General features: G+C 52.9%; 1 protein-coding gene across 4 annotated transcripts in view; it reads left to right on the plus strand.

Annotated features, from left to right (window-relative positions):
- Positions 1 to 22190, plus strand: part of APLP2 (amyloid beta precursor like protein 2) — a 58501-nt gene extending 36311 nt beyond the window's left edge. Inside the window, exons 4-18 of one of the 4 annotated variants that reach the window (XM_074357023.1) lie at positions 651 to 763; positions 1534 to 1727; positions 2079 to 2299; positions 3390 to 3557; positions 6570 to 6700; positions 7391 to 7465; positions 8671 to 8829; positions 9638 to 9766; positions 12506 to 12605; positions 13992 to 14144; positions 15628 to 15663; positions 18347 to 18432; positions 19117 to 19191; positions 19489 to 19644; positions 20744 to 22190. In XM_074357023.1, coding sequence (XP_074213124.1) covers positions 651 to 763; positions 1534 to 1727; positions 2079 to 2299; positions 3390 to 3557; positions 6570 to 6700; positions 7391 to 7465; positions 8671 to 8829; positions 9638 to 9766; positions 12506 to 12605; positions 13992 to 14144; positions 15628 to 15663; positions 18347 to 18432; positions 19117 to 19191; positions 19489 to 19644; positions 20744 to 20845 — 1898 coding nt within the window. In that variant the 3' untranslated portion in view covers positions 20846 to 22190. The remainder of the gene's footprint in view (positions 1 to 650; positions 764 to 1533; positions 1728 to 2078; positions 2300 to 3389; positions 3558 to 6569; positions 6701 to 7390; positions 7466 to 8670; positions 8830 to 9637; positions 9767 to 12505; positions 12606 to 13991; positions 14145 to 15627; positions 15664 to 18346; positions 18433 to 19116; positions 19192 to 19488; positions 19645 to 20743) is intronic. The other 3 variants (XM_074357024.1, XM_074357025.1, XM_074357026.1) reach the window with 3 other exon arrangements.
- The last annotated feature ends 3227 nt before the right edge of the window (positions 22191 to 25417 follow it).

Genomic DNA, 25417 nt, shown 5'->3' on the forward strand with positions numbered 1-25417 from the left:
GCAGGAAGACCATGTTGGTGACGTGTCCTTAGAATGTCATTTATGTCAGCTGTCCCTTAGTGGTCACCTGGCTGAGGTAGCATCTGCCAGACTGTCCCACTACGAGGACACCTGCTCCCCCTCGTAATTAACCCTCCACTGGTGGCTTGTACCTGCATCAGTTACTACAGTGTGGTTTGTGTTGGAGCTAGGTGTCTCTGGGTCCACCGAGGCCTAGGTAAGAGTCACTGTCCTTTAGGGGAACACCCAGTCTTCATTTCCTGGGCGTTTTGTTATTAGAACGGACATGGGCAGAGACAGGGAAGTGAGAGGCCAGGATCGCTGTTGATGTGAAGTCAGAGGTGGTAGGGAGCAGCTGTGCATGTGTGTGAGGTCACGGGGGGTCCTCATCCCATTTCTCTGCCAGGGCGCCAAGGCCCTGCACGGACGTGAGGGAGCGAGGAGGCCCGGGGGTCGTGGCTGGGACGGAGCGCCGGGCTGCCCGAGCCAGCCGTGCTCGTGGCGTCTGCAGATGAGCAGCGCAGCGCGTGTTACCTGGAGGCCGTCCCGTCTGCACGTGGCCGCGTGCCTGTCACGGTGGGCTGCAGCGAGGGGCGTCTTCACCTTGAGTCACGGTCAGACTTGCTTCTGACACAGCTTCTCTTTTCCAGTGGGTGAATTTGTAAGTGATGTTCTGCTGGTTCCAGAAAAGTGCCAGTTTTTCCACAAGGAGCGGATGGAAGTGTGCGAGAACCACCAGCACTGGCACACGGTGGTCAAAGAGGTAAAGAGGGGGCGGGGCAAGTCGGGTGCTGGCTTTTGTGTTGGAAGAGAAAATAAGAGTTTTCCTCCAAACCTTACCTTGATTTTAAATCAGTTTTCTTTCTTTTCCCTGTAACTCTTCAACGTTTACAGCTACCTGTGTCTCCTAAGTGAAACACACTTGGGAGCAGAGCAGACTTTTTGGTGGGAGTACAGTGCTGACAGTCCAGCCCCGAAGGCAGGGGCGTTGAGAGCGCTAAGTGGGGGTGCTGTCGGCAGGGCCCCCGCGAAGGCCACCCCGGACCCTGAGGCCGGCGTGGAAATGGTTACAGAAAGTCCGTGTCTGGACGTGTCTGCTGACAGGATTAGATGCCATTTCATTCTTCCTGTGGGGAGAACTACCCTTTCTTACGCTTGTCCTCTGAGTTAGGTTGGTTTTCCAGTCAGTTGCCTTTCTTTGGTGTAATTCTGGGCTCCTCACCGACCAGGAACGTACGTTACCACGGACCACCCTTGGCTGGCGTTGGTAATTGCTAAGAGGAAACTCCCTTTTCTTTCACTCATTCCAGCTTCAGGCTGTTGTTCTTTTGGCCCAGATGGTGTTTCCCCATTGCAAGTTAAGCAAAATTTGTAAATCTTCAAACAGTAGCATCACAACTTTTTGACGAATGTGTGTCCTCGAGAGAAAGCCTCGCGTTGTGATCTGATTGAGTTTCTTTCGGATGAAGCTGGGGCCGGGGGGCTGGACAGCCGCTGTGGGCTGTGTTCTGACGTTGGTCTGTGGGTCCCCAGGCCTGTCTGACTCAGGGGCTGACCTTGTACAGCTACGGCATGCTGCTGCCCTGTGGGGTGGACCAGTTCCACGGCACCGAGTACGTGTGCTGCCCTCAGACTAAGGTGATGGAGACAGCCGTGTCAAAGGAGGAGGAGGAGGAGGAGGACGATGACGAGGAGGAGGAAGAGGAAGACTACGACATCTATAAAAGGTAAGCTGCCCTGAGCCTGCCCATGGCTCTGGCTGCTGGGCCCTGGCTCTGGTGAAGCAGGTCTGTCTCCCCTGGTCCTGCCAGAGCTGGGCCGAGGCTGAGGGCAGGTGAGCCAGGGCCTCGGGCTGTCTGTCGTCCTGGGCGCCCTCTTCCCCGCGGGTCAGCGCAGCCCTGCCCCCCGACGCCCCCCCTTACTGCACTAGCCGGGCTGAGGGCCCTCGCGGCCCTGTTGGCCGTGAGCAGAGCTTGCTCCCTGCCTCTGGGTTTCTGCTTCACAACCGGGCAGGAGTGGTTGCGCTGCTCGGTGCACGGCAGTTGGGATGAACCTCCCTGTTTTATTGTGACCTGTAGTGAGTTTCCCACCGAAGCCGACTTGGAAGACTTCACAGAGGCAGCCGTGGATGAGGAGGACGAGGACGAGGACGAGGACGAGGAGGAAGGAGAGGAGGTGGTGGAAGACCGAGACTACTACTACGACACCTTTAAAGGGGACGACTACGCCGAGGAGGGCCCGACCGAGCCCGGCAGCGACCGGACCGTCTCAGAGAAGGAGATTGCTCACGATGTCAAAGGTAATGAGCCCGCCTAGGGCCGTGGCCTGAACATCCACATGTAGTTATTTACTAGAATTTTTATTAGTGTTCTTTAATTTACTCAGAGACTGCTTTCCTCACGGGTAAGTCACAGGAAGGGCGACTCCTGTGCCCCGAAGGTGAGGTCAGCTCTGGGGGCTTGCAGGGCCTGATGGTTGACCTGTCCAGGGAGAGCTGAAATGAGTCAGAACTGCCTGGTGGGGACGTAACTGGAGGCTGAGAGACAGTGTGGCCTGCCCTCGGGCAGGAGCCCTCCACACTCGGCCTGAAACGTTCTCTCAGCGGCAGTGCCGAAGCCCCCGCCTCCCAGAGTGGACAGCACCTCCGTGGTTCTCTTCCTGAATGTGTTCCAGTCGGTAGGCTGCCCTGTTTGTCCATCAGAAAGAGGCTTGTAGCTGGGAGGGTGGCATTTGATGACCTGCTGGTAGGGGATCCGGGCCAGCAGTGTTTTTCATCTTGCCACGTGGGGAGAAAGTTGAGCAGTCCTAGACCACTTAGGTGCAGCCTCCTGCTGATCCTGTGTTCGAAGCCAGTTAAGACCTGAAGAATTATTTATGATACAAGCAGGAGAAAGTTACTTAATGAGTCTCGAAGTTTGTGATTTCACCTTGGAGAACACAAAACACATGCGGCCTTTGCAGGTGTTTCCCGCGGTTCTCACCACTGCAGCAGCCTCTGTGCCCGCAGGGTCTCTTTCTGCCCGTGGCACCCCAAGACGGGCGAATCGAGCAAACACGCCCACTTGACAGATGAGAAGAGTGGGGCTCACAGCGCTGTTGGGGGGTGGGGTTCCTCCACGTCAGCCCGGGCCCTGCTCTAGACCCCAGGCAGCGCGCACAGCGGCAGGTGCTGAGGGTCTGCACCGCGTCAGAGAGGAGGGCGAGCACATCCTCACAGTGACTGGCTTGAGTGGCGCCCGCGTTAACCGAGGCACCCCGGTCCTGCCAGTCTCAGCCTTCGCTGTCCGGTGTCGCCTGCTCGTCCCCGTCCCTCCCCTTGCCGGTCTGTAGCTCTGAGCCGTGGGAGCTGCTGCCTCTGCCCCGCTGATGTTCTGACCATTTCCACACAGCTGTCTGCTCCCAGGAGGCGCTGACGGGGCCCTGCCGGGCCGTGATGCCTCGGTGGTACTTCGACCTCTCCAAGGGGAAGTGCGTGCGCTTTATATATGGCGGCTGCGGAGGCAACAGGAACAATTTTGAGTCTGAGGATTATTGTATGGCTGTGTGTAAAGCGATGAGTAAGTCCCGCCACGCTGGCTGTGCGCAGCCCTGTCCCGTCCAGCGTGCTGTCCTCCCCGCCGTCCTCGTGGCCGCGTCTGTGTGGAGCTCCCTGCCCACTCGCTGTTCGCTGTCGGTCGTCTCCTCTCCTCTCTGTGCTTTCCAGAGCTCAGCTTTGCTTTCCTGTCGGCAGCTGCCAGCTTGGTTTCCTGTGTCCCGTGCTCGTCATGGGCCTGGCGGTGGTGGAGGTGATGGTGGCGGAGGAGGTGGTGGCGCGCCCTTCCGGCTGCGGCGGGAGAGCCCGGGGCCTGTCTTTCCTCCTCCCGCCTCGGCCCCGTCCGTGCTGGGTGGGAAGGCAGCCTGCCCTCCGCTGTCTGCAGCTGACCGGCGTGAAGGGCGGGCAGGCGGGCCTGGGGTCTGTGCGGGCTTTGCCTGTCACTCGCCTCTTTGAACTGCCCTGTTGCCGATCCCCCTGAGGCACGCTGACTAAGGGGACGCCCGCTCTCCAAAGAGGTGACGATAAGGACACCTCAGGAGCCCGGGATGTTGGAGTGTCCTGCTTCACGCACTCCAGGGAGAGCCCTCTGCAGCCAAGAGGTGGTGACTCTGTTTCTCCAGCGCCTTGGCAGGGCTGGATCACGAGAGCTTTAGGAAGCAAGGGAGTTTGCGTTTATGGGTTCTTTGTTCACAAAGGAAATTCCATGCTCAGTTGAGTCGGTTTGCTCAGACGTCAGCAGGTTGCTCTTCTGTACGGTTACCCGTATTCCTGTGTAAGACCCTCCTTTCCATACGGCGCAGCACTGACCCGGGTGTGGGAAAACCCTCTGGCGAGGCTCCCTTCCTCCTTCTGATTCTGGAATTCATTAGAATAATGAACTGCTGCCTATTTCCTGGTGTTTGCTCTAAAGGTTTTTGGCTGTAGCTTCTGATAGTTTTTCATTCAAATACCTTTATGTTCCCTCTTTCTTTTCCCCCATCCAGAATTTTTAAAAAATCTTACTGTGACACAGTTTACTTTCAGTGCTTCCACTCCAGCTCCTGCTCTGTGGAAAGATGACTTTTATTTGAAATGACTGAAAAGTGAAAAAAATTATAAGCCTTTAGATGACAGCAAAGTTTTTACTCAGGAAAGACAAAACTTACTGTGATATTTCCTGTTTTGTAAAACTGCCTAAACATAGGAGCAACAAAACGTTGTTTGGGGTCAAAGCCTGAGGAATGAGGGTCATTGAAGATCTCGCCTGGTGTTGGGGTGGCAGTCTTTTACCCAGAGGACCAGCTAGATGGTGCTGCGAGACACTACAGAACAGTAGATTTTAGAGCACGGATGGTTTTGAAGTTGGCAAAATAGTAGTTCCCTGTTACTATGCAAGGCAGACCTGCCACGGAGAAGCAGTGTGTCCATGCACTTGTGGGGCCTGTGGCTGGAGTGCTTTGGAACCTAGAGGCATCACTGTTCCAGGGGTCAAGTTTGTGTCCCTCTTTGAAGGGGACTGAGGCCTGTGAACGTGCCGGCTTCGTGAGCCGGTCATTGGCACACAGAGGAACGCGGTTCCAGGTCCGAGCCCACCATGTCTTCAGAACCAGACCTCCAGGCCTGCTGCCCCTTTGCCCTTTTGTTCCCAGTGGGGTGGAGGCAGCTTGCATCTGTATTATCTTTATCTGGCCCGGGGATACGAACCAAAGACTCTCTCCAGCCCATAAGCCTTTAAGCTGCAGACGTGCGTTGCTGGTGGCGACGTGATCGTTGGCACGGATGGACTTCCGTGCTTTGAAATGCTTCCAGCTGAACTTCTGAGTATCAGGGGGAATGTGGTTTGTGAAGCCGTATGTTCTGATTCAGCTAATCTGAAAATTGACTGTTGAGATCCTATTTAAACTTCATGTAGGGGCCAAATATTCTTGACAAGACTTTAGCTGTAGCTTTTAGGCTTAAAACTAAATGAAAGGAGAGTGGAGGGTGCTCTGACAGGATGGCTGCGGAGTGGCTGGCTGACTCGTGGTTACATTCATCAGTTACATGGTTGTTCTCATGTGTTAAAGTTATGCAATTCTGGGAATTGGGTGAATTTGTTTCTGAATTAGAATTTGTTGAATCTGGCGTTTGCTCTCCACTTTGCTCTAACATTGGGTCCCGACAGAGCAAGTTGTGCAAGCAGGTTACCTGTCACTCCTCCCTGGCTTGGGAAATGCCGAGTGAATTGGGGTAATAAGGGTTTCCAAGGGGGTGACTAAGTACCCTTGTCATCCCCATCCTTCCTGGAGCAGGTTAAGCTCCTTTGTGCGGAGAGAGTTGCCTGCCTGGGGCCAGTAGGAACTTAGGCTGGACCACAGTGCGGGGTGTCGGTTCTGATGGGTTTGTTCCCCGGCTGGCGGCCTGGAAGGCCAGTGAGTGTCTTGAGTTGAAAAGCCCAGGGTCTCTTCACACTTGTGAGAAGTCCTTGTCACATACGCGGTCCCTGCCGTTGGGGGAGGGGTTAGGGGTCCTCTGGTGGAGCTGAAAACCGACCAGCTGTAGCTGAGGGGCTTGGCTTCCTCTGCCCAGTCTGTGTGCAGGGTACACTCAGCTGGATCAGCTCCCCGAGGTGAGTTGTGGCCTAAAAACAGCAACAACGACGAGGAGGAGACCTGAGCACGTGCCTCTGCAGCCCTGCCTTGAGCCCCATCTCTGGCCAGATGCGCTCAGTGACAGCAGCACAGTAGTGATTTTCTAGGTGTTAAGGATTAAGAACTGAGGGAAGGTGTGGAAGAAGTGGTTGCCTTTTCTGCCCCGAAGTCCCGTGTAGCCGCCTCACTGGTGCTGACGGAGGCAGGGGGCTGGCCGGGCCCGGTGGCCGAGGTTAGGTGAGGAGGACGGCCCGCAGGGGGCTGGTGGAGTGGGTCCCGGCAGGCAGGTGCACCCTGCACTCGAGCTGGGTGCCGGACACACTAGTCCGTCCTGCGGGCCGGGCTGGGCTTCCTCCTGGGGGCCCAGTGTGGCCACAGCGTCGTTCCCGACCCCCAGAGAGAACCGTCTTGTCTTTTCATTTCAGTTCCCCCAACTCCCCTGCCAACCAACGACGTCGACGTGTATTTCGAGACCTCGGCTGATGACAACGAGCATGCGCGCTTCCAGAAGGCCAAAGAGCAGCTGGAGATCCGGCACCGCAACCGCATGGACAGGGTGAGCCGGGCGCCCCTGCCTCCGCGGAACCCGGCTAGGGACGCCCCCCAACCCTCCCCGCCCCAGGTGGTCGAGCTGGCCGTGTCAGGACAAGTGCGGGGAGGGGGTAAGTCCGGCTGCCTTCTGGCCGGGACTGTCCTCACCCACCCCCCCATCTCCGTGATAATGGAATTACCCTCAAGTGCTTATCTGCTCCAGACTGCCCAGCGCTTCCTGTAAACATTACGTTCTTGTTATTTTTCTTTGCCATTAACCAACTGCTTAAATATTTTTTATTTTAAAGAGGGACAGTTTATATCAATATTATAAGTGGAAAGCCAGTATCATTTGTCATTAGAACAGGTAACTATGAAAATGGTGCAAGCAAATCGTGTTAATATGTTCTGGCTAGATCCTGTTACCTGCTGAAGGTCCTGCGTCTCAGGGATGCTTTCTTTTAATGAAAGGCGTTACACGTGTTAGAGCAGCACCAGCACCAGGGTCCCACTTTGTGCTGCACTTGCTCAGAAGGGCTGGGCTGCCCGAGGTCATGACCGAGGCAGGCGTGGCCTGGGGCTCCATCGCGGTGGGGAGGGGGCGATGTCCTTCTGCACTTTCCCACATCACGTCCAGCGCCTGCCAGTGTTTTTAGACCTGGGGGAGTTGTTTCAGAGATGATTCTGCTTATAACCGCTTTGACCTTTGGTCTAGGTGAAGAAGGAGTGGGAAGAGGCTGAACTTCAAGCCAAGAACCTCCCCAAAGCAGAGAGGCAGACTCTCATTCAGGTGAGACATGTCCTCCAGGGACAGGCTCCCAGGCCGACCCTTTGAAATATGGTCGGAGCCAGACTGCCCGCAAGTTAAGAGTCTTGACACCCCCTTTTAGCTGAGGGCTTGCGTTATAAGGAAGTTTTCACTGGCCTGCTTTTTTATTCACCTGCCAACTGGGTTGCTCTAGAATTGCTCACCTCCAGTGGCAGGGACCCGAGCCCGGACCCGAGCACACCTCATTCATGCTGGGGGAATCCTTAGCTCGGCTGTGTTTGTTCTGTTTTCCTGACAAAAGTCCTCGGTCATCTGCCTTCTTAGGCTGTGCCTTGTTTCTCAGCAGTACTGAGTTCTTTTTTTTGCAGACTTACTGAAAAATCAAAAGGCAGAAAATTAAGCTCCCTGATAGCAGTTCAGAGTGAGAGCTTGGAATCGTGGCAGCCGCCGCCCCCTGGACTAGGGGGCATGGTAGGAATTCACAGGATTGATCTGGGATTCATGAAACTGGCTGCTTCTTAAGTCAGTTCGTGTTGGACGGAGATCCGTCTTCTCGTGATGTTGATACTTTGTTGGATCACCTTTCCTCTTTTTTTTCCCCTGATAGCCTAGAAAGTTCACAGACGTTTCATTTCCATGCAGCCAGTTTAGTTGGGCAGCCTCGAACTCTGCCTTCAGACCTGGCCAGCACCTCACAGGGAGCTTGCCCTTTAGACTTGGTGTGAGTGGCTCGTGTCACTTACCCCAGGACTGAAATGTGTGTCAAAGCCTGTCTGTGGTTTTGGGGTTTGGACGTTGGTGCCGGGCTGTGATGTGGCAAGGGCAGCCTTCCTCTTCTCCGGGCGCCGGGCCCAGGCTCCTGTGCAGGGAATTGCAGCCCTTCTGATGCCCAGATTTGCATGCCTGCGTTAGATGAGGAAGTACCTGTGAGTACTGCACGAGTCCCACACGGTCCGTGGCTGGTTGAGCCTGCGGGTGCAGAACAACGTACACGGGCGGTCGACATAAGTCAGTTACACTTACTTTCGACTGTGGGGAGGGTAGGCGCCCCTGTGACTGTGCTGACAAGTCGGCCGGATGGACTTGGACCTCACCCCTGCCCCACGCTGGTCTGCTGCTGGTGCAGGGGCGCTGGGCCAGGAGAGGCGCCTCAGTGGGTCTCATGTCGTTGGCGCAGGCGCCTGCTGGTGCCATGAGTTACATGTGGTTCCTGCTTTCTCGGTTAGCACTTCCAAGCCATGGTGAAAGCTCTGGAGAAGGAAGCAGCCAGCGAGAAGCAGCAGCTGGTGGAGACCCACCTGGCGCGGGTGGAGGCCATGCTGAACGACCGCCGCCGGGTGGCGCTGGAGAACTACCTGGCAGCCCTGCAGTCCGACCCTCCACGGGTGAGTGTGTGGTCGGGCCCTCCAGCGGCAGGTGTGTGCGGCTCCGAGCCGCAGGCAAATCACATCCCTCGTGTGCCTGCCTGGAAGGGGGTGCGCGTGCGCGCTTGCGTGTGTGTGTGTGCGCGCGCGCATGTGCGAAATGGATTATTATGTTCCAGTGTCTGCCAGGTAAGCTCACATCACACCTGAGGCCCCCTTGCCACCTGTTGTGTGGACACGGCTTACACTGAAAAAGCAGAAGCTCAGGCTGTTGGTTGGTAGTTCCCCAAGTGGTGAACTTTTATAGTAACCTCACTTTCAAAGAATAAAAAAGCATGCCTTCCATGGGCAGAGGCTTTTGAATCTAAGATTATGAGTAAATTTATATTGAAGCCCTTTTCTGCTAGTGGTGCCCTGCTTTGTCCCTTAACTCTAACTTGCCTTGCTTTGGGGGGATGGAAAGTATTGAAAAGGAGGATGTTTGTACCTTTACCTTCAGCAGGTGAAGTCTTTTCTGGATGACACGGGGACTGCCTGGCTTGTAATTAAGGTGTCAGATGCTGAGCTCACAAAAGAGGACAGATTGGAGGAAGACAGTGGGCTGGAGATTCTGAAATGTGGGGTTAAGGAGCCAGTGTAACTGTGGGCTTTTGGCACTTCACATAGAAAGGACGTTTCTGGTTATTTGGTAACTAGATGCTCTTAAAGGTACAGCGTTCATTCTCGTGCCTCGCTGAGGTTTCTGTTCTTAGGTGAGTTTTTAAGCTTTGTTTTCCCGCCTCTTTTCAGTTCTCTAGTCTCTGGACATGAAAACTGTTTTCTCTTACAGCCTCATCGCATCCTTCAGGCCTTGCGGCGCTACGTGCGCGCTGAGAACAAAGACCGTCTGCACACCATCCGTCATTACCAGCACGTGCTGGCTGTTGACCCAGAGAAGGCGGCCCAGATGAAGTCCCAGGTACACCGGGCAGCGCAGGAGCTGCCCCAGGAGAGCGTGTCTGGTGGGAAGGGACTGCTGTGACTGATGGCTGGACAGCACTGACGGTGGTGTTTCTTCTTGTTAGTTCTTAGAAACTAAGATTTTTGATTTCCAAAGATACTGGGTACAAGAGTTGGTTTTTGCAAAGGTACTATTATAAAAATGTCTTTTCCATACTTTTTAACATTAAATACGTTCTACTTACACCATTTCTGTAAGTCCAGGAATGCATCCTAGTGGAGAGGTAAGTCAGTTTCTGAGTCATTTCTGTGTCAGTTTATTTCTGATTAAGGGAGGGTACCACCAGAATTTATATTTGAAATCTCTTTCTAGGCGGATTGATCAAGCACATCTTAAAAACTGGTCTCTTTTGTTTTGTACAGTTTTTGTTTAGACACTTTGACGTCCCTGGTTTGTCCCACGCTGTGGCCAGCTGGCCTTTGCAGTCGTCTGCAGAGGTTTGCTTCTGGACCTACTTTCTCATTTCTGTATTGTCCACATATTAACCTGTTTTACTCTCTTGTACTCAGAGAACGTGAACTTGCCCGCAAGACTGCTGGCTTCCTTTGAAATAGTTTGGCCTCTGAGTTTTCCTAGAGAGCTGTGTGACGACGTAACTGCTCTTATTCTGTTTCCTACCCTGTTTTTAACGCAGTGCTGAGCTGGTTGTGGGGACCCGGTGTGCACAGGCTGGGGACCCACAACCCCTCCTGCCTGCTATTGCTCGCACGGTGTGATTGTAGGGGGACCCACCAGAGACCCCTGGGAGGGGTGCTGCTGAGGTCCTCCCGTCCTGTCTGCTGCCCGGCTCTGCTCCGGCATCTGACCGCGCACAGTCATGTAGGATTAATTATGTTAACTATAGATGAAGAATCATCCTTAAACGTACAGAGTCCACAAAGGCAGCTGGGTGTTTGGAGAATGAAAGGACTCAGGCCCCTCTAGAGTGTGAAGGGTGTGGGGGGCGGGGCATGGATCTGCAGACCCCCAGGGCTCTGTTGGGGGCCTGGAGCTGAGGCTCTGTTCTGAGCTGATGGAGTAGGAGAGGAAGAGGGAGGGCCAGCAGACCTTGCCGGGGTAGCTTCCAGGAAGCTTCGGGGTGAAGCCTGCATCCTGACCTGTTAGATTTGTTTAGGTCTACCCAGTTGGAAAAAAAAAATAATATTTTCTTCAATTTTTTGGTAGAAAATCTACACTGTAGTGTAGTATTTTATAGAAAAGGCCTGTTTTGTGTGGTGAAAGTAGAAGGTGTGATCAGTGTGTTGAATTAACATGTGTGCCAGGACCAAGGTGCCACTGGAGTGACCTGAGGGGCGGGACCCGCACTTCTTAGAACATCTCTGCTGTGTGGTGTTCAAGGCCCTTAATTCTGGGGAAGCTCAGCTTCTGGATAACATCAGCCTATTGCCTGTTCCCTGTGCTGTCGTAGAAGACCCTGGATATGTTCAGCCTCTTACAACGTGTACACGTCCGACTTGGGGACGAGCAATGTGGGGCGGCAGCCCTGGGGCCCCTCCGAGGACCCTGATGCCTGGCCCTCCGCCGGGTGGGCTTGTCCTCCAGGGTGTGGGAACCGCCCTCTCCCAGGCTCCGTGATCCACCTGACGTGTGGCGGTGTCAGCATGTGCTGGATCTCGGGAGTACATGGTTTGGATTCCATTTGCATTTCCATTTTTTCTCTAAGGCAATCACTCTGGTGCTTTGCCATCAATTTACTTGATTAAAACAATGGCAAATATAAAATTAAATTGCTTTCATCCTCGCTTTTAAAGGTCAGCGAGACATCCATCTACAATAAAAGCATCTTTCCCTTGAACTTTTTTTTTCATTTTGACCCTTCATGTTAATGGCTTCGAGCCCACGTGATTAATCCGTGGGCTCAGTGCGCCCTCTTCAGAAAGGGGCCGGTGGCTGCAGGTGTCACCAGGCAGGGCGGCCTTCCTGAGTAGCTTGTGTGACCTGCAGCCACTTCCTTACTACGCACTGGGGTGGATGTGGCCCAGAGCGCCCCTCAATTCCACCCTGGAAAGCTTAAAAGTCAATGACCACTTTTAATGGCTTTTTTTTTTTTTCTGGGACAACCAACCTTGGAACTTCTGCACTCAGAAAAGGCAGTGAGCTTTGGCAGACAGGATGGTAGATAAATCTTCCTTTATCACTCCTTAAAATCAGGTTCATTTATCCTCAGCAGTGTTGAAAGAGTGGCTGATTTAATTAAACAGGAATAAAACTAGTTCTGATGCTCACGGTGATGATCATTTTAGGCCGTTACTTCACTGAGCAAAAACCCTGCCCCCAGATCACTCTCCTCGCTTCACCAGTCTGACCAGTGGTTTAAAAAAAAAAAAAAAGACCAACTCTTTTCTTCTTTCACTCAAGAAAAACCTGCTTGCATGTCTGGCGTGGTACAGATTTGGATTCTTCTTTTACAGGACAGTTAGCAAGTGCCTCATGTGAACCAGATCAATAACTGGCCAATGAAAGTTGTGACATTTTCCCTGAACTGGGAGCACTCTCTGTGGATAAATCCTTAGGTCCCCGAGAGGCATTGCACTCATTCTTGCACTGGAGTGGTCAGTAAATATGAGGGGTTCGTACTGTCCCTCTGACCAGCGGCTCTGCTGGACTCTGGAGAACGTGTCCCTTTGCAGAGGCGGGTGGATGTCCCGGCTGGCCCTTCTGCTCGCTGACAAGGCGTCCCCCGTCCTGTGCTTACAGGTGATGACACATCTGCATGTGATTGAAGAAAGGAGGAACCAGAGCCTCTCTCTGCTCTACAAAGTACCTTATGTGGCCCAAGAAATCCAAGAGGAAATTGGTGAGTGTCCACTGTTTGCAGGGAGGTCAGGCGGGACTTCTGTCTAAGGCTCGCCGGCGGCGGTGGGAGAGGGAAACAGGATGAATGAGCAGGGCCGTGAAGCTGGGCATTAGTGCGCCAGGGCTTCTGGAGTCAAGGTCAGGTCCTGGCTGGGAGCCGCAGAGCCTTGGGTTTCACTGACCTTCACCCGGTTACCGGAAGAAAAATCTAGGGTGTGAGGTCCCAAGGGACTGGGCAAGTCTCCTGTTACCTTTTCCTCCTCAACTGCTGATGTGCTTCAGGGCACGTGTTTACACACATTCTCACTTCCTCCCTCTCCTCTGGTCTTTCTCTTTTTCGTTTATGCAGCATATGTTTGTCGTGTCTACTGTGTGTCCCTGAGGGAAATGTGCTCCAGTAGACAGACCTCCTGGAGCTCACACTATAGGAGAGAACAGACAGGAAAGCAGGTGTGGGGTGGGGGTCTGCGTGGGACAGGGAGAGGCTGTCCCAGGAGGGAAGCCTGAGATCCGAACGATGCGGAGGAGCCGTCCCCGCAGAGACCGCACAGAGGGGCCCTGAGCGCAGGAAGTGATAGTCACCTCAGAGGCCGACTGAAGCGACGTTAGCAAAATCAAGGAGTTTGCATTGCGTTCTAGGATAACAGAAAGCTGTTGGATAGTTTTAAACTAGCAAGTGAATAGATCTGGATTACGCTGTTAAAAAGAATGTGAATTTTTAAAAAATCACTTGACTGCCATGTAGCCAGTTGATTAAAACTGAAAACCACCCAGGAAGCAATTGCACAAATCCAGGAGACAGAGGACGGTTGTGCACAGAGAGGTGGGATCGGGGGAGACGGGGGTGTGGGTGGTCGGGAGGATGTGTGTCAGAGGGGGCGCTGACGGGGGGATGGGGGAGGGGGCTGAGGCAAAGATGGCATCGGATGACACCCAGGTTTCCGTCCTGGGCGGCTGAGTGGGTGGTGGTGCTGCATTTTACTGAGGTTGAGTGTTCTTTGTACTTGTTAAAACAGAAGTTGCCCTTGGACATTAAGCGGAGGTGTGAGGTGGGCCACCAGTGGGAGGAGCGGAGGTCGGGGCAGGAGGCGCAGGATGCAGGTTTGGGAGTCAGGGTGTTTGGATGGTATTTGAACCTGTGCTACCGGATGAGACCACTTGACCAGAGTGCGTTGGTAGAGGAGTACCCAGGACGGAGCCCTGGGGTCCCCAGTGCTACTGTGTCAGGGATGCCACCTCGGGTAGAAGGGAAGGAGAAGAGGACAGTGTAGGAGCTCACGTGGTCCACCCATAAGGACACGAACTAGCCCGGTTCAGGCTGTCGGTCCCGTGCCTAGAAGCCAGACCCTTCTGAAAACCGGGCTCCTGCCATATCTGTCTTTGTCAGATGAGCTGCTTCAGGAACAGAGAGCAGACATGGACCAGTTCACTGCCTCCATCTCAGAGACCCCCGTGGACGTCCGGGTGAGCTCAGAAGAGAGTGACGAGATCCCGCCATTCCATCCCCTCCATCCCTTCCCGTCCTTACCTGAGAATGAAGGTGGGTATGATAAACAGCGCACCTTCTTGGCACTGGGGGCCTGGCAGGAAGAATGCAATTAGAAAATTGAAGCAGATTTTGGGTTGTGCTGGGGAGGCTATGTTCCTGGTGCAGGTTGGATGGAGGGACGGGAGACGGGGTTCACTCTGCGCACCTGCTACGTGCGGGCGCCTGTGGGGGCCTTCAGCCTCATCGGCAGGTTAGTAAAATGTCTGCCATGTTGCACACCGTTTGCTTAAAGCCTGCCGATTTTCCTGGTCCTGTCAGCTGCCTCCAGTGTGGAGTCACTTTTCCTTCCACGTGGAGGTCACTCTGCCGCTTAGGTAGCACCTTCGTGTTCTCTGCTGCTGTGGTCTTTTCCTGGTGGTTTGGGGAGGTGGGTAACGGGGAGGCTGCAGCGGCGACGTGACTTGCTCGAGTCTGAGGCTGGTGACAAGCTGTCCCTCTGACCCCAGCGGTGAGAAGAGGCATGCTGCTCTCTTCTGTCCCCTGCTGGTTCTCGATGTCTGAAGGCGCCTCTCAAAGCTGTGGGTCTGCGCCAGAAATAAGCAAGCTGCCGATTCTGGCGCACCGAGATCAGGGCGTGGAATCCGTTTCTATTTATTTGCTGCTGCTGCTGCTGCTGGTGATAAAAATAGTGACCACAGCTACAGAGTGCTTCCCAAACCATACAACCAGCCTTGGCTAGTGCTGTGCGTGGACGCTCTCATTTATATTTTTATCCTCAAAATAATCCTCTAAGGTAGGGCCTGGAGTGTTGGCCCCATTGGGGATTCCAGGGTTTCAAGGGGTTAAGTGTCTGCCTGGCATCATGTAGCTTGTAGGTAGAGGGTAAGGATTTGAACCCAAGCCGACACAGTCCTACTGTCCTAGGTCCAGTGCCACCCCAACCAGGTACGGTGGCTCTGCAGCAGAGGCCCAGGCAGGGGGCATCCAGGTTAGCCTCCAGACCGTCACAAAAATGCCCCTAATTCTGTTATGTCAGAGGTACCAGCTCAGCCCAGTTGACTCTCTGATACTAAACTGGGATCCGAGGAAGGAGCCGGGCGAACAGAGTGGTGCCGCTGCACCCTACACCCGCGCTCACCCTACACCCTACACCTCCACGGGCTGTCGGTGGGGGCGTCTCGGACGTCTGTGAACTCGGCCCTTTTCTCCTTCTCAGAAAACCACAGTCCATACTAACCTGTGTTTTTCTTATTTTCTAAGAAAAGTAACTTGGGGCTAAGCTCAGTAATATTGGAATCTCACAGAAGTTCCCCCAAAAGACCCAAACCGACCGGCTTCTCTCTCCTGCCCTCTAGCCCTTAGCTGTAGATCTTCCCGCCTTGTGCTTACGGGGTGTGGCGCGGGCGTGGTTGTAAGGGAGAGCACTTTTGTTCACATTGTAGAGAAATTCTAAGGTAGGAATTTTGAAAGAAACTTTTTTTTCCCTTAATCTTCTTTTATGCTGTTTTGTTTCTGTTGTTTTCCTTCCCGCTAGACACCCAGCCGGAGTTGTTCCACCCAATGAAAAAAGGTTGGTTGTCAAAGATGTTCCCTTGTAAGACCCTCATTCCTTTCACATCCCCGGAAGTTTCACATTCTGTTTCATTCCATCTCCTGAGCTTTTCCACCTCATCCTTCAGACGTGGCTGTGGGTGCAGGGACGGCAGCCCCGGCTCCCAGCGTCGGTGGGTCTGCTCACCAGGTGGCCACGCTGAGCTGTCCTTCTGGATGTCCAGAGAAGACAGAATAACCAAACTCGATTTTTCATAAATCCTTTCAACCTGGGTAGACTTTTAAAAGTGTGTCCAGTTTAACCAGGTTGGTTGCGAACTGTTGGGAGACACACAAATAGGCTTAGCGTCGGGCAGAGAGTCGTTTTATTTTCCCTCCCCTTTTCCTCTGCTGCTGCCACTTTGCATCTTCCCCCTTCCTTTCAGCTTCCCCCTCCCTCCGTCTCTGCCCACCTGTCTCTTGCCCACTGTCTCATGTCCCTGGAGATGGAGCCCTGCTCCTCCAAACTCAGTAGAAGATGACGGATGAAGCAGGTTGAGGCAAGGGAACTCATGCGTAGCGAGTCCAGGTTTGAGATAAAGTTGGCCGGATGTGCTGAGCGCTTGCATTCTTCATCTCATTTAACCCACTGAGCACAGGTGTGGGTAGGGTTTCAGCCCTTTTCTAGGTAAGGCATTTGAAGAAGCTCAGAGTTAAAGTTAGGAGTTTAAGAAGCGGTGGAGTCAGTTTGAACTCTGTCTTCAAAGCCTGCAGTGTTTCTGTTTGGTAGAACGTGGTGTCGGCTGCAGCATCTCCCGGGTGGATGGGCGGCCCAGCCTCCAGGGTCATCGCGAATGAGGTCCCACGTTCACAGACTGCTTGTGCTGCCAGCGCTGGGCCCCGGCTGAGGGGCGGCGGTGGTGTGTGTGCACCAGCTGACTCTTCAGAACCACCCGCGTGTACCTGCTTTGTTTTATTGTCCTTGGATGTGCCTCTGGGTCACTGTGTGGACATTCCCCTGAACAACGTATCTTGGATATGCTTAAAGACAATTTTCTAAAAGTTTAACTGGCTTTCACCCTTACAGTTTAACTGTCATTAGTGGGTATAGTTTAAACATTAACTTTCGGTCTCCTGAGTTCCTTGTTTACGCGTTCTGTAAAACCAAAGTGGTTTCGATCAGTGTTTAAGAAGCACGTGGGTCGTAGCACCAAACAAGCCTTGGAACAGACTGCACTGGTGGTAGGACTGAATTAGCTGGGTCTGTGCCACATTATTTTTCAGGTGGGGTCCTGCCCTTGTGACCTGGAAACTCTGCGGTGGGGGAAGGAGCACAGTTAGAATTTGTTAGACTCGGTCATGAACTTCCCACTGAGAGAGATTCCTCTTTCTCAAATAGCTGAAATGCAGTGTTGCTGTTTCACTGATATTTTGAGACTACAAAAGCCAGCCCTGGTTTTACCCTGGAATCAAGTTGTGAAACTTCCTTAAAATGAAAGCTTTGGAACAAAGCTGTGTCGTCTTTGGCTGCCTTCTCACGAGTTAAGTGTGAGCTGGCCTGGAGGTGCAGCGACTGCAGCCCAGTTCGCAGTGACTCGGGTCCAGCGCGGGTCTGGCTGTGAGCTGGACAGCTCTGCCGGGTGTCATGTCACCACCCGTCTCGGGGACAGCAATGCTATGCACATTGTCCTGCCGGAATCTTACTCACTTGCCGGTGGTCACCTTAGAATGCCGAGTATGCTGTCAGATTGATCTGTTTGTAAAAGGTTCATTGACTCATAGGGGTCTGTACAGAACTAGATATATTATTATTAATAGGAAACTCGTGGGAGAGCTAGAAGCCACGTGCTCTGGAGCTAAAAATAACGAGGATTGTTCCTCACTTCTCCTCTCCCTGGGTTTCTGCTGCATCTGGGCGTTGTCCTTAGGAGTGCCACGCACAGGTGACGTGGGCTCAGGTGATACCGGCCTTGACGAGAGCAGTGTTTCTGTTCTTGCTCTGTTCATGGCAGGGTGCCTGCCACCCTGGGGTTGGAATTCTCACTGTGTATGGAATGCTTCCTTCCTGTTCCCTCTCTCATGACCATCGAGGCGGTGACCGTGTGTGATCTAGGCCCCGAGAGGGTTACGGCCTAGTGGGAGGTGCAGGAGAAAATCAGGGATCATGGTGACTTTAAGTGCTGCAACCTGGGATGTGTCCCTGGAGGAGGTGCAGCTTGAAGGACAAAAAGGAAGGGTTTAAGGCTGGGGACGGTCTTTCAGGCAGAAAGAGTGGCCTGTGGAATAAAAGACGACGCTCAAGGCGAACGTGCACATTCCCTGCTGGTGTGGCCCTGCTTCCGTTCAGAGGGAGCCCCGGCTGTTGAAGGGGCAGGTTGAGGGGTGGTAGGTGCTTAGTAACAGCCACGGGGGGTTACGTGTTCACCTGGGCTGGCATGCCTTTGGATTCAGCTTCTATGTCTCTTACAAAAAGCGTCTCTCCTGAAAGTTTGCGTTCCATTTTCCAAGTTGGACGCAAACCAGCGAGCACTGTCTCCTCCTCCACGATACCATCGGTCCTGTGTCGCTCATCCCTCGGGAGCACAGTTGCATCCTCGAAACGTGCGCGAGTAGCCTGTCGAGTGCGGGGGGAGGCTTTCGATGTGGGCTCCCCAGCCCGCATCTGTGAGGTTGGCATGGGGTCAACCCATCCTGGGAAACCCAGCTGTGCTCTCTCCATCCAGGGTCTGCGCTGGGAGAGCAGGACGGAGGACTGATCGGTGCCGAGGAGAAAGTGATTAACAGTAAGAATAAAGTGGATGAAAACATGGTGAGCCATCTCTCTCTGCTGCCCTGCCATGTTAACTTTGAGAACAGCTGGAGCGAGCGGCCTTGTTCTAGGTGCCTCACAGGTGGGTGGGCTCCGACACTCCCACAAACGTGCTGTATCGTTTAGCGTCTGGGCGTGAGAAGGAACAGAGAATTATTTTTCAGCAGCAGCCCATCTCTTGCTCTGCGCTGGAAAATATATTTGCACCTAAAGGTATGAATAAAATATGAGAGGCCATGTCAAGTGAGTAGAGATTTAATAACTGAAAAAGGAATGGAGTTGGACTTGGTTCTCACACTGCCTGAGGTTTATACGTCCTGTTGCTGATTCCTCTAGCATTTTTGTCGCTTACACTTCTGGATCGTCCTTAACTGGGTTTGGTATTTAATCAGGGCTTCTTGGTGATCTGTCCTGAAACACCCCCACGACAGTTACCCAAGGGAAAATGCAGGTGACAGCCCTTGGAAGAGCAGCTGCCGTGCAGTTATCTGGCACCCACACTTGCTCCTTCATTTAGGGGTTCAGCGAGGGGACTTTGGTGAATGCGGCAGGACTGACGGGTCAGTGGGTGTCCATCAGGTGTCTGCTTCCCTCCACCAAAGGGTAAACAGCAGAAGAGAAGCAGTTATGTTTCTGCTCATTGTCCCCTCCCACCCAGTTGGTGACATTTCCCTGCTGTTTCAGGTCATTGACGAGACCCTGGATGTGAAGGAGATGATTTTCAATGCTGAGAGGGTCGGGGGCCTCGAGGAGGAGCCGGTATGTGTTTGTGACTGGAACCTGCTGGCAGCTCCCACATCAGTCTGTTCTGTTCTGTCCCATCTTCTCAGCTCAGGCGGTAACTGGGAGCAGTGCCTGCCCTCTTTAGTTACTAAACGTCCCTCATCACCCCATTTTCCATACTTCTGGACAAGAAAGCTCAAACTAAAATCTCCGTAGAGATTGGGAAGGGAGGGCTCTGCGCATCTGGGTGGTCACCGGGCCGCAAGGGAGACCCGACGGAGGGCTCACGGCTGCTCCAGCCCATCTCTCTCACCTCCACCTGCTCCATTTCAGGAGTCCCTGGGGCCGCTGCGGGAGGACTTTGGTCTGAGCAGCAGCGCCCTCATCGGCCTGCTGGTCATCGCGGTGGCCATCGCCACGGTCATCGTCGTCAGCCTGGTGATGCTGAGGAAGCGGCAGTACGGCTCCATCAGCCACGGCATCGTGGAGGTGAGCGCTGGGCGCCCCTCAGCGCAAGCTCTGCCCTGAGCTGCCAGCAGCTCTCAGGATTCAGACGTCTCGCTGGGGACCTCGCATCCTCGCCGGGTCATTAGGCCACTTGTTGGAAGTGAGCCCCGCTGAAGGACGGTGATCCTCGACCGGGGGCCACAGCCAACTTGGCGCGTTGAATTCGGGCTTTGTGAGTGTGAGGAAATTGCAAGGGCTGCAGAGGGTGAAGCCTGTTCTGAGTGTTTCCTTAGCGTTTCGTTTTCCAGGTGCGTTAGATGTTTGAGAACCGTTAGATGTTTGAGAACGAAGGACTGCTGATACTGTTTCTTTATTTACTGTTAGTTTAATGTTTTTGATCTGTTTTATAAGGAACAAAGCTGATGTTTGACGGCTCAGGCAGCAATGGCCACATGAGTGAACCGAGTCTTTAAAATATGAAGTAGGAATAATATTCCTCTTTTTTGGTGGGGAAAGAAGCGACAGGAAGTTCAGAAAGAGGCAGAGCAGACTGTTTCTGTTCCATTGTCTGTGCACTTGTAATTAGAGCTGCTTTATTACGCTTGTGTTGGTGGTGGGATCGCCCAGAGAGTCTGGATTCTAGAGGAGGGAAAGCGTATGCTCTGGAAACTAGTTCAGATGCCTGTGTCTTAAGTTACGTGGTTTCACCTCCTGCTGGACGCTGACCTCATTACAGAATTCCAGGCTGGAGGAGCCCCGGGGGGTTGGTTGTCTGGCACCACTCCTTAGGTTACAGGCGTGGCTCACTGAGGCCGCCCCGCACCAGAGCAGCAGAGCTGAGCCTTGCTGTCACTGTGATGCTGAGAGACTCAGCTCACCGTTTTATCCAACTCGGAGCAAGCGTTTAGGACTCCAGCTTTCAGAAGCCTGGCCTCTCTGACCCTCTTCTTTCCTCTCTCCCTCCCTCCTCCTGGGTCCTCACCAGCTCTTGTTTGGTTCACCTGGTGGAAACAGGGCGCTGGGCTGACTTTGGTCCCTGGGGAATCACACATGCAGCTCAGGTCTCCTGACGCCCTGGGAAGTTCTCCTAGGGTCATGCAATGACCCCGCCCCCACCCCACCCCCATCTCTGTTCTTCCAGGTCGACCCAATGCTCACCCCAGAAGAGCGTCACCTGAACAAGATGCAGAACCATGGTTACGAAAACCCAACCTACAAGTACCTGGAGCAGATGCAGATTTAAGCGGGAGGAGCGCAGCGCCCGGCGGGAGTGGGGGCGCGGCGGGCGGCGGGGCTCCAGGCGCCTGGATCGACTACTGAGCAGCAGTTACTTCCAGAGGATTTCATCTTCACTCAGACCTCCTGGGTCACTAAGACTGTAAAGCACTACTGTAGAATCACGAGTTCCATGCTTTTAAATGGGTGAACAAATGTTAATATAACTATATGATATATAAACCTTAAATGAAATGAAAAAATGGTCTATTGCAGATATTTGACTGATGTAGTTTTCCTTTTTTTTTTTTTTTAAATTAATCAGGAATCCCACTTCCATTGTATTGTCTCACACGTACTCGCTATAGAAACAGGAAATGTTGATTTTCAGCGATAGACTGTACATGCTGTATGCAGGCCATTTGTTCCAGCTGCATTGTGTAAACCAGCTCTTTAAGGCTCACTGTCCTGTCCTGGTTTTTATTAAAAAAGAAGAAGAAGAAGAAGAAGAGGCAGTATTCCCTTTTAAATGAGCTTTCAGAAAGTTGCTGAGAAACCAGATGAGCTAGGAGCCGAAACTGAAGTACATCGTGACCCCGTCTCAGAGTCACTGTGAAGGACCAGTTCCTCGAAAGTCCGGTGCTCCCACTGCCGGGTACCTTGGTGTCTCCACACAAGGCCTGTCACCACGGAGGCGCCAAAGGCAAGCATTTGAGTTCCAGCGTCCTTCGGCCAGCCTGGCGTGTGCAGGTTAGGGCCCCTGCCGCCTTCCTCCTGAACCCAGTTCTCCCACAGAAAGTAGCCTGTAGTTTGTACGTGATTTTCTGCCACCGTCTGCCGTTGACTCACCGTGGCTTCCCACTGCTCACCCCCATCCTGAGTCGTGTCCCGGGGTGCCCCCTCCCTCGCAGGGCATTTCGCCCCCGCAAAGGCACTGACCCCGAGCCCCCCGTGGTCCTCCGAGGTGACGCGGTAGGAGGCGGCCGGCGGCCCGAGGAGAACGCGGGGGATTGCCTCCGCATGGAAGGTGGGTGTTCCGGGTTGCACATGCAGTGATCTGTAGACCCCGCAGAAAGCTCTGAAGGTTTTGTTTCCTCCACTTGAGTCTTTGTGATGCTTGTATAGTTGATGTCGATGCTCACAGCTGCTGCTTTTCCTCTTTTTTTCTTTTTTTTTTTTTTTTTAATTCTGAAGGTTCTGGTAACCTGTGGTGTATTTTTTTTCTATTTCCCTGTGGCAGTTTTTTTTCTTCCTCCCCTCTACCCTGTCCATGTCTCTTCCCACTATGCACAGATAAACTTCACCCACAAACTCCTTAATCTGATCTGTGGAGAATGTACAGTTTAAAAACATCAATAAATACTTTAACTTCACCAAGACTCCTTGTTTTATTGGCCTAGAGTTAATCGTGGCGATGGCTTTAACCCTCCTGCCCCGGGACGGTGGGCGGCTTCCTGACCTGGGGGTCACCGGCTGCGGCAGGGGCGGGAGCTGGTCACTCAAGCAGGCTGGACTCCTGGGCTTGAATTCTGCTTTTCCTTTAAAACAGAAGAAGGAAAGTGCCTTCAGCCTCAAGGCTGGTGCCTTTTATTGATCTCAGAGGAATAGTCTTTCATTGTTTCTTTAATGATTTCCTCCACTGTATTTTATGGTTCCTAAAATTCTGATTGAACTTTGGACCTCCCTGATTGCTCCTTTTTCTTTAGGTTTAGTCTATAATCTGGGTGATTGCTTTGTATTTTTTAAATTTCATAAGAGTGGCTTGCTTTATCTTAATATTTCTTGTAAAATTTCTTCTTTTTATGATGACAAATCCACCTGAGTTTCTGCATCAGGATTTTTAAGGTTTTCTTCCTTCTATGTGACCTGTTTCCTTTTGAGCTATTGATATCCTATAAATTCCTGTAAATGTGTAGGGATCATTCATTTGACCAAATGTAGGAATAAAGTACATGATTAGCTAAAAGGACTAATATAAGAAAGTCAGGAGTTCGGTGCAGCAAAATCTAATTAATGTTTATTAATATGAGACTTTTCTTGATCCTGGAAACTGAGTGGAGCCTGTGGCTGAACTGTCAGGAAGCTTTGCAGTTTCTGAGTTTTTCAAATAACCTGCCGCTAGGAGGCACTGTTCTCACTGGAGGCGGTTTGTTTACCCCACACCTGCTTTCAGCACTTTGTGCCTGGGGGTGGTTTTCACTGGTGACCCAAGTCTTTTTAACATCCAGCTACTGTATGAGTCAGTTCAGGGGCTCAGGTCAGAGTCCTCACTGTAGTTGAGTGAAACGCCAATCTACATATTTGGCACAGTTAAGATTCCATGGCGTACACACGCGTATCTGGGTATAAAAGTACATGTGTGTGCATGTATGGTGTATACGATACTGGATTAGGGAGTGCATTTTACGAGCCTCTGGCCAGAAAGCGCCTTGGGACAAACCAGCTGGACGAGCTGGTTCTCCTCAGCGATCACACTCCCCCACCTGCCCCTCCCTCCCGCGTTGACGTCACAACCTGCTGCCAGGAAGGTCGTGAAAAAGACGAAACTTTATTTTTTGAACTCAGTTTTCTGCCAGAGTGCCCTGAAGAGTGTTTTCACCTGACCCTCTGTAATATCAGGTCAAAGTAGGGATCTACACTCATGATTCGGTTCCAGTTCTAACAGGCCAGCCTCACGTGAGTGTCTGCCAGCTGCCAGCTGCTCTGCATGCAGTGCCTCAATTAATTGTCTTCATTTTATAGCACAGCTTTTATGTTATAGCAAGCTGAGGTCCTCTGACTAGGGAGGGATGAAGCAGAGATCCAAGCCCGGCTGTCACTGTTGTCTCCTTGTCCAGTGTCCGTCAGTCCTGGAAGACAGCCCTGGAAGTCAACGCACAAGCTGGTGCTTGCCAATCAGGACCCATCCAACAGGCCAGCTCTTAGGGCTGGTGTCTGCTACCCACGCTGCTGTCGATGGTGGACTGGTGACATAGTAGCAGTGGGTTCTTTTAAGTACAACTCATTCCCTGAATGGGGTTGGTGCAGAGGATGCTGAGGTTAGATTGGAGCGTTCTGGCAGCTGGGTTCACGTAGCACCCTCCTCCTGGATTGACGGAGAGCTCTGTGTATCTAGATGGATAGAAGCTCTGGAGATGCAAGGTTTTTAATTCCAAAAGGAAACGCCCATGGAGATGCATGTGAGACCGGGACTGCCCGGCGGGCTCCGCTCTGCTCCCTGCTGGCACCGTCGCCTCACCAGGTCCTGAGAGAAACCTGCCCTCCCCTGGTTTCTGCTCGGTGACTCAGCCTTGCCCTCTGGGGAATGTGGCCCTGCCCATCTTGCTGGCACCTCAGGTGCCGACAGCTCCCAGTGGACTTTGATGCGAGGCCCTCCTACTTCCCCATCTGCTCTCAGTTACCAACCGGAACCTGGCAGCTGAGGTCTGAGCCAGGTGCCCTGGAAATCTCTGGTTTCTATGGCTGTGATTTAGGAGACAGATTGGGATGCAATGAGTCACTAAGATTTGAAGAGGTCCTGGGGTCCCCTCGAAAGGAGCACACTGTCTTACACTACTCGTTAGAAGTGGTGGGACGGGCGAAGTGGCAGGAAGGAGCCGGAAGGCCCTGTGGCATCCCCCTCGTTCCACAGGTGGCACAGCCACCAGCTCACATGCCACTCAGCACGCAGCCGAAGCGTAGAGCGTGCAGTAAGCTCTTTTCTGGGACAGAGGGTGAAGTGGTCCTTCTAAGACAGGGAGAGCCAGCACCTTGCCTTGTCACCCAGCGTGAACAAGGGGACACGGCGTCTGCCCTGTCCTCTGTGTGCACGAGGTCTAGAGGCCTTGGCAATTGCAGGTGCGGGTGGTCCAGGCGTCCAGGGAAGCGGGACGAGAGACCTAACCAATGAGAAAATGCTTTTCTGGAATCCTTGAAAAGCATGGGGCATGATTTGAGGAATCTTGAAGAGTTCTCTGGCCAAGTTGACGCACGTCTGATGGAACTTAAAATGCTGGAGTCTGTGGCTCTTTTTCCTGAGAGCAGTAACACCCATTAGTAGAGACTTCCTCATGTGTGTCCCCCACAGAGAGTTACTTTAAAATTATGTACATAGATTATCATAGATAGTAACTCTGAAAGCATCAAAAAGATGAAATTTTTTCCCCAAATTTTATTTCATAAGGGTACAAAGCCTTTTAGGCCCAGTAAAATTTATTCAGATTTCATTAGTTTTTGCAGATGACTTTTTCCTGTCTCTCAGGATATCACATATTTAGTTGTCCCTTTAAGCTCCTCTCGACTGAGGCAGTTTCTCAGAATTTCCTTGTTTTTGATGATTTTGAAAGTTTTGAGGAGCGCTGATCAGGCCTCTTGTAGGATGCCCCCTCTGTGGGGAGTGGTTGGATGTTTTCTCGCAAAAGCCCCTGGGGTTGTGTGTTACTGGGGAGGAAGACCGCAGCCGGGCGCCACGCCCATCAGCCCGTGTCCGGGTGCACACCGTCACGTCGTATCCCCGCTCACCCTGGCCTTGACACGCTGGCTGAGGTGTGTCGGTTTCCCCCCTGTGAAGTCTCTCTCTGTCCTCCCTCTCTGGAAGGACGCCCCTGTCACCCGCCTGCAC

Source organism: Camelus bactrianus, chromosome 33 (assembly GCF_048773025.1).
Source record: "Camelus bactrianus isolate YW-2024 breed Bactrian camel chromosome 33, ASM4877302v1, whole genome shotgun sequence".
In the NCBI taxonomy this organism is placed as follows: Eukaryota; Metazoa; Chordata; class Mammalia; order Artiodactyla; family Camelidae; genus Camelus; species Camelus bactrianus.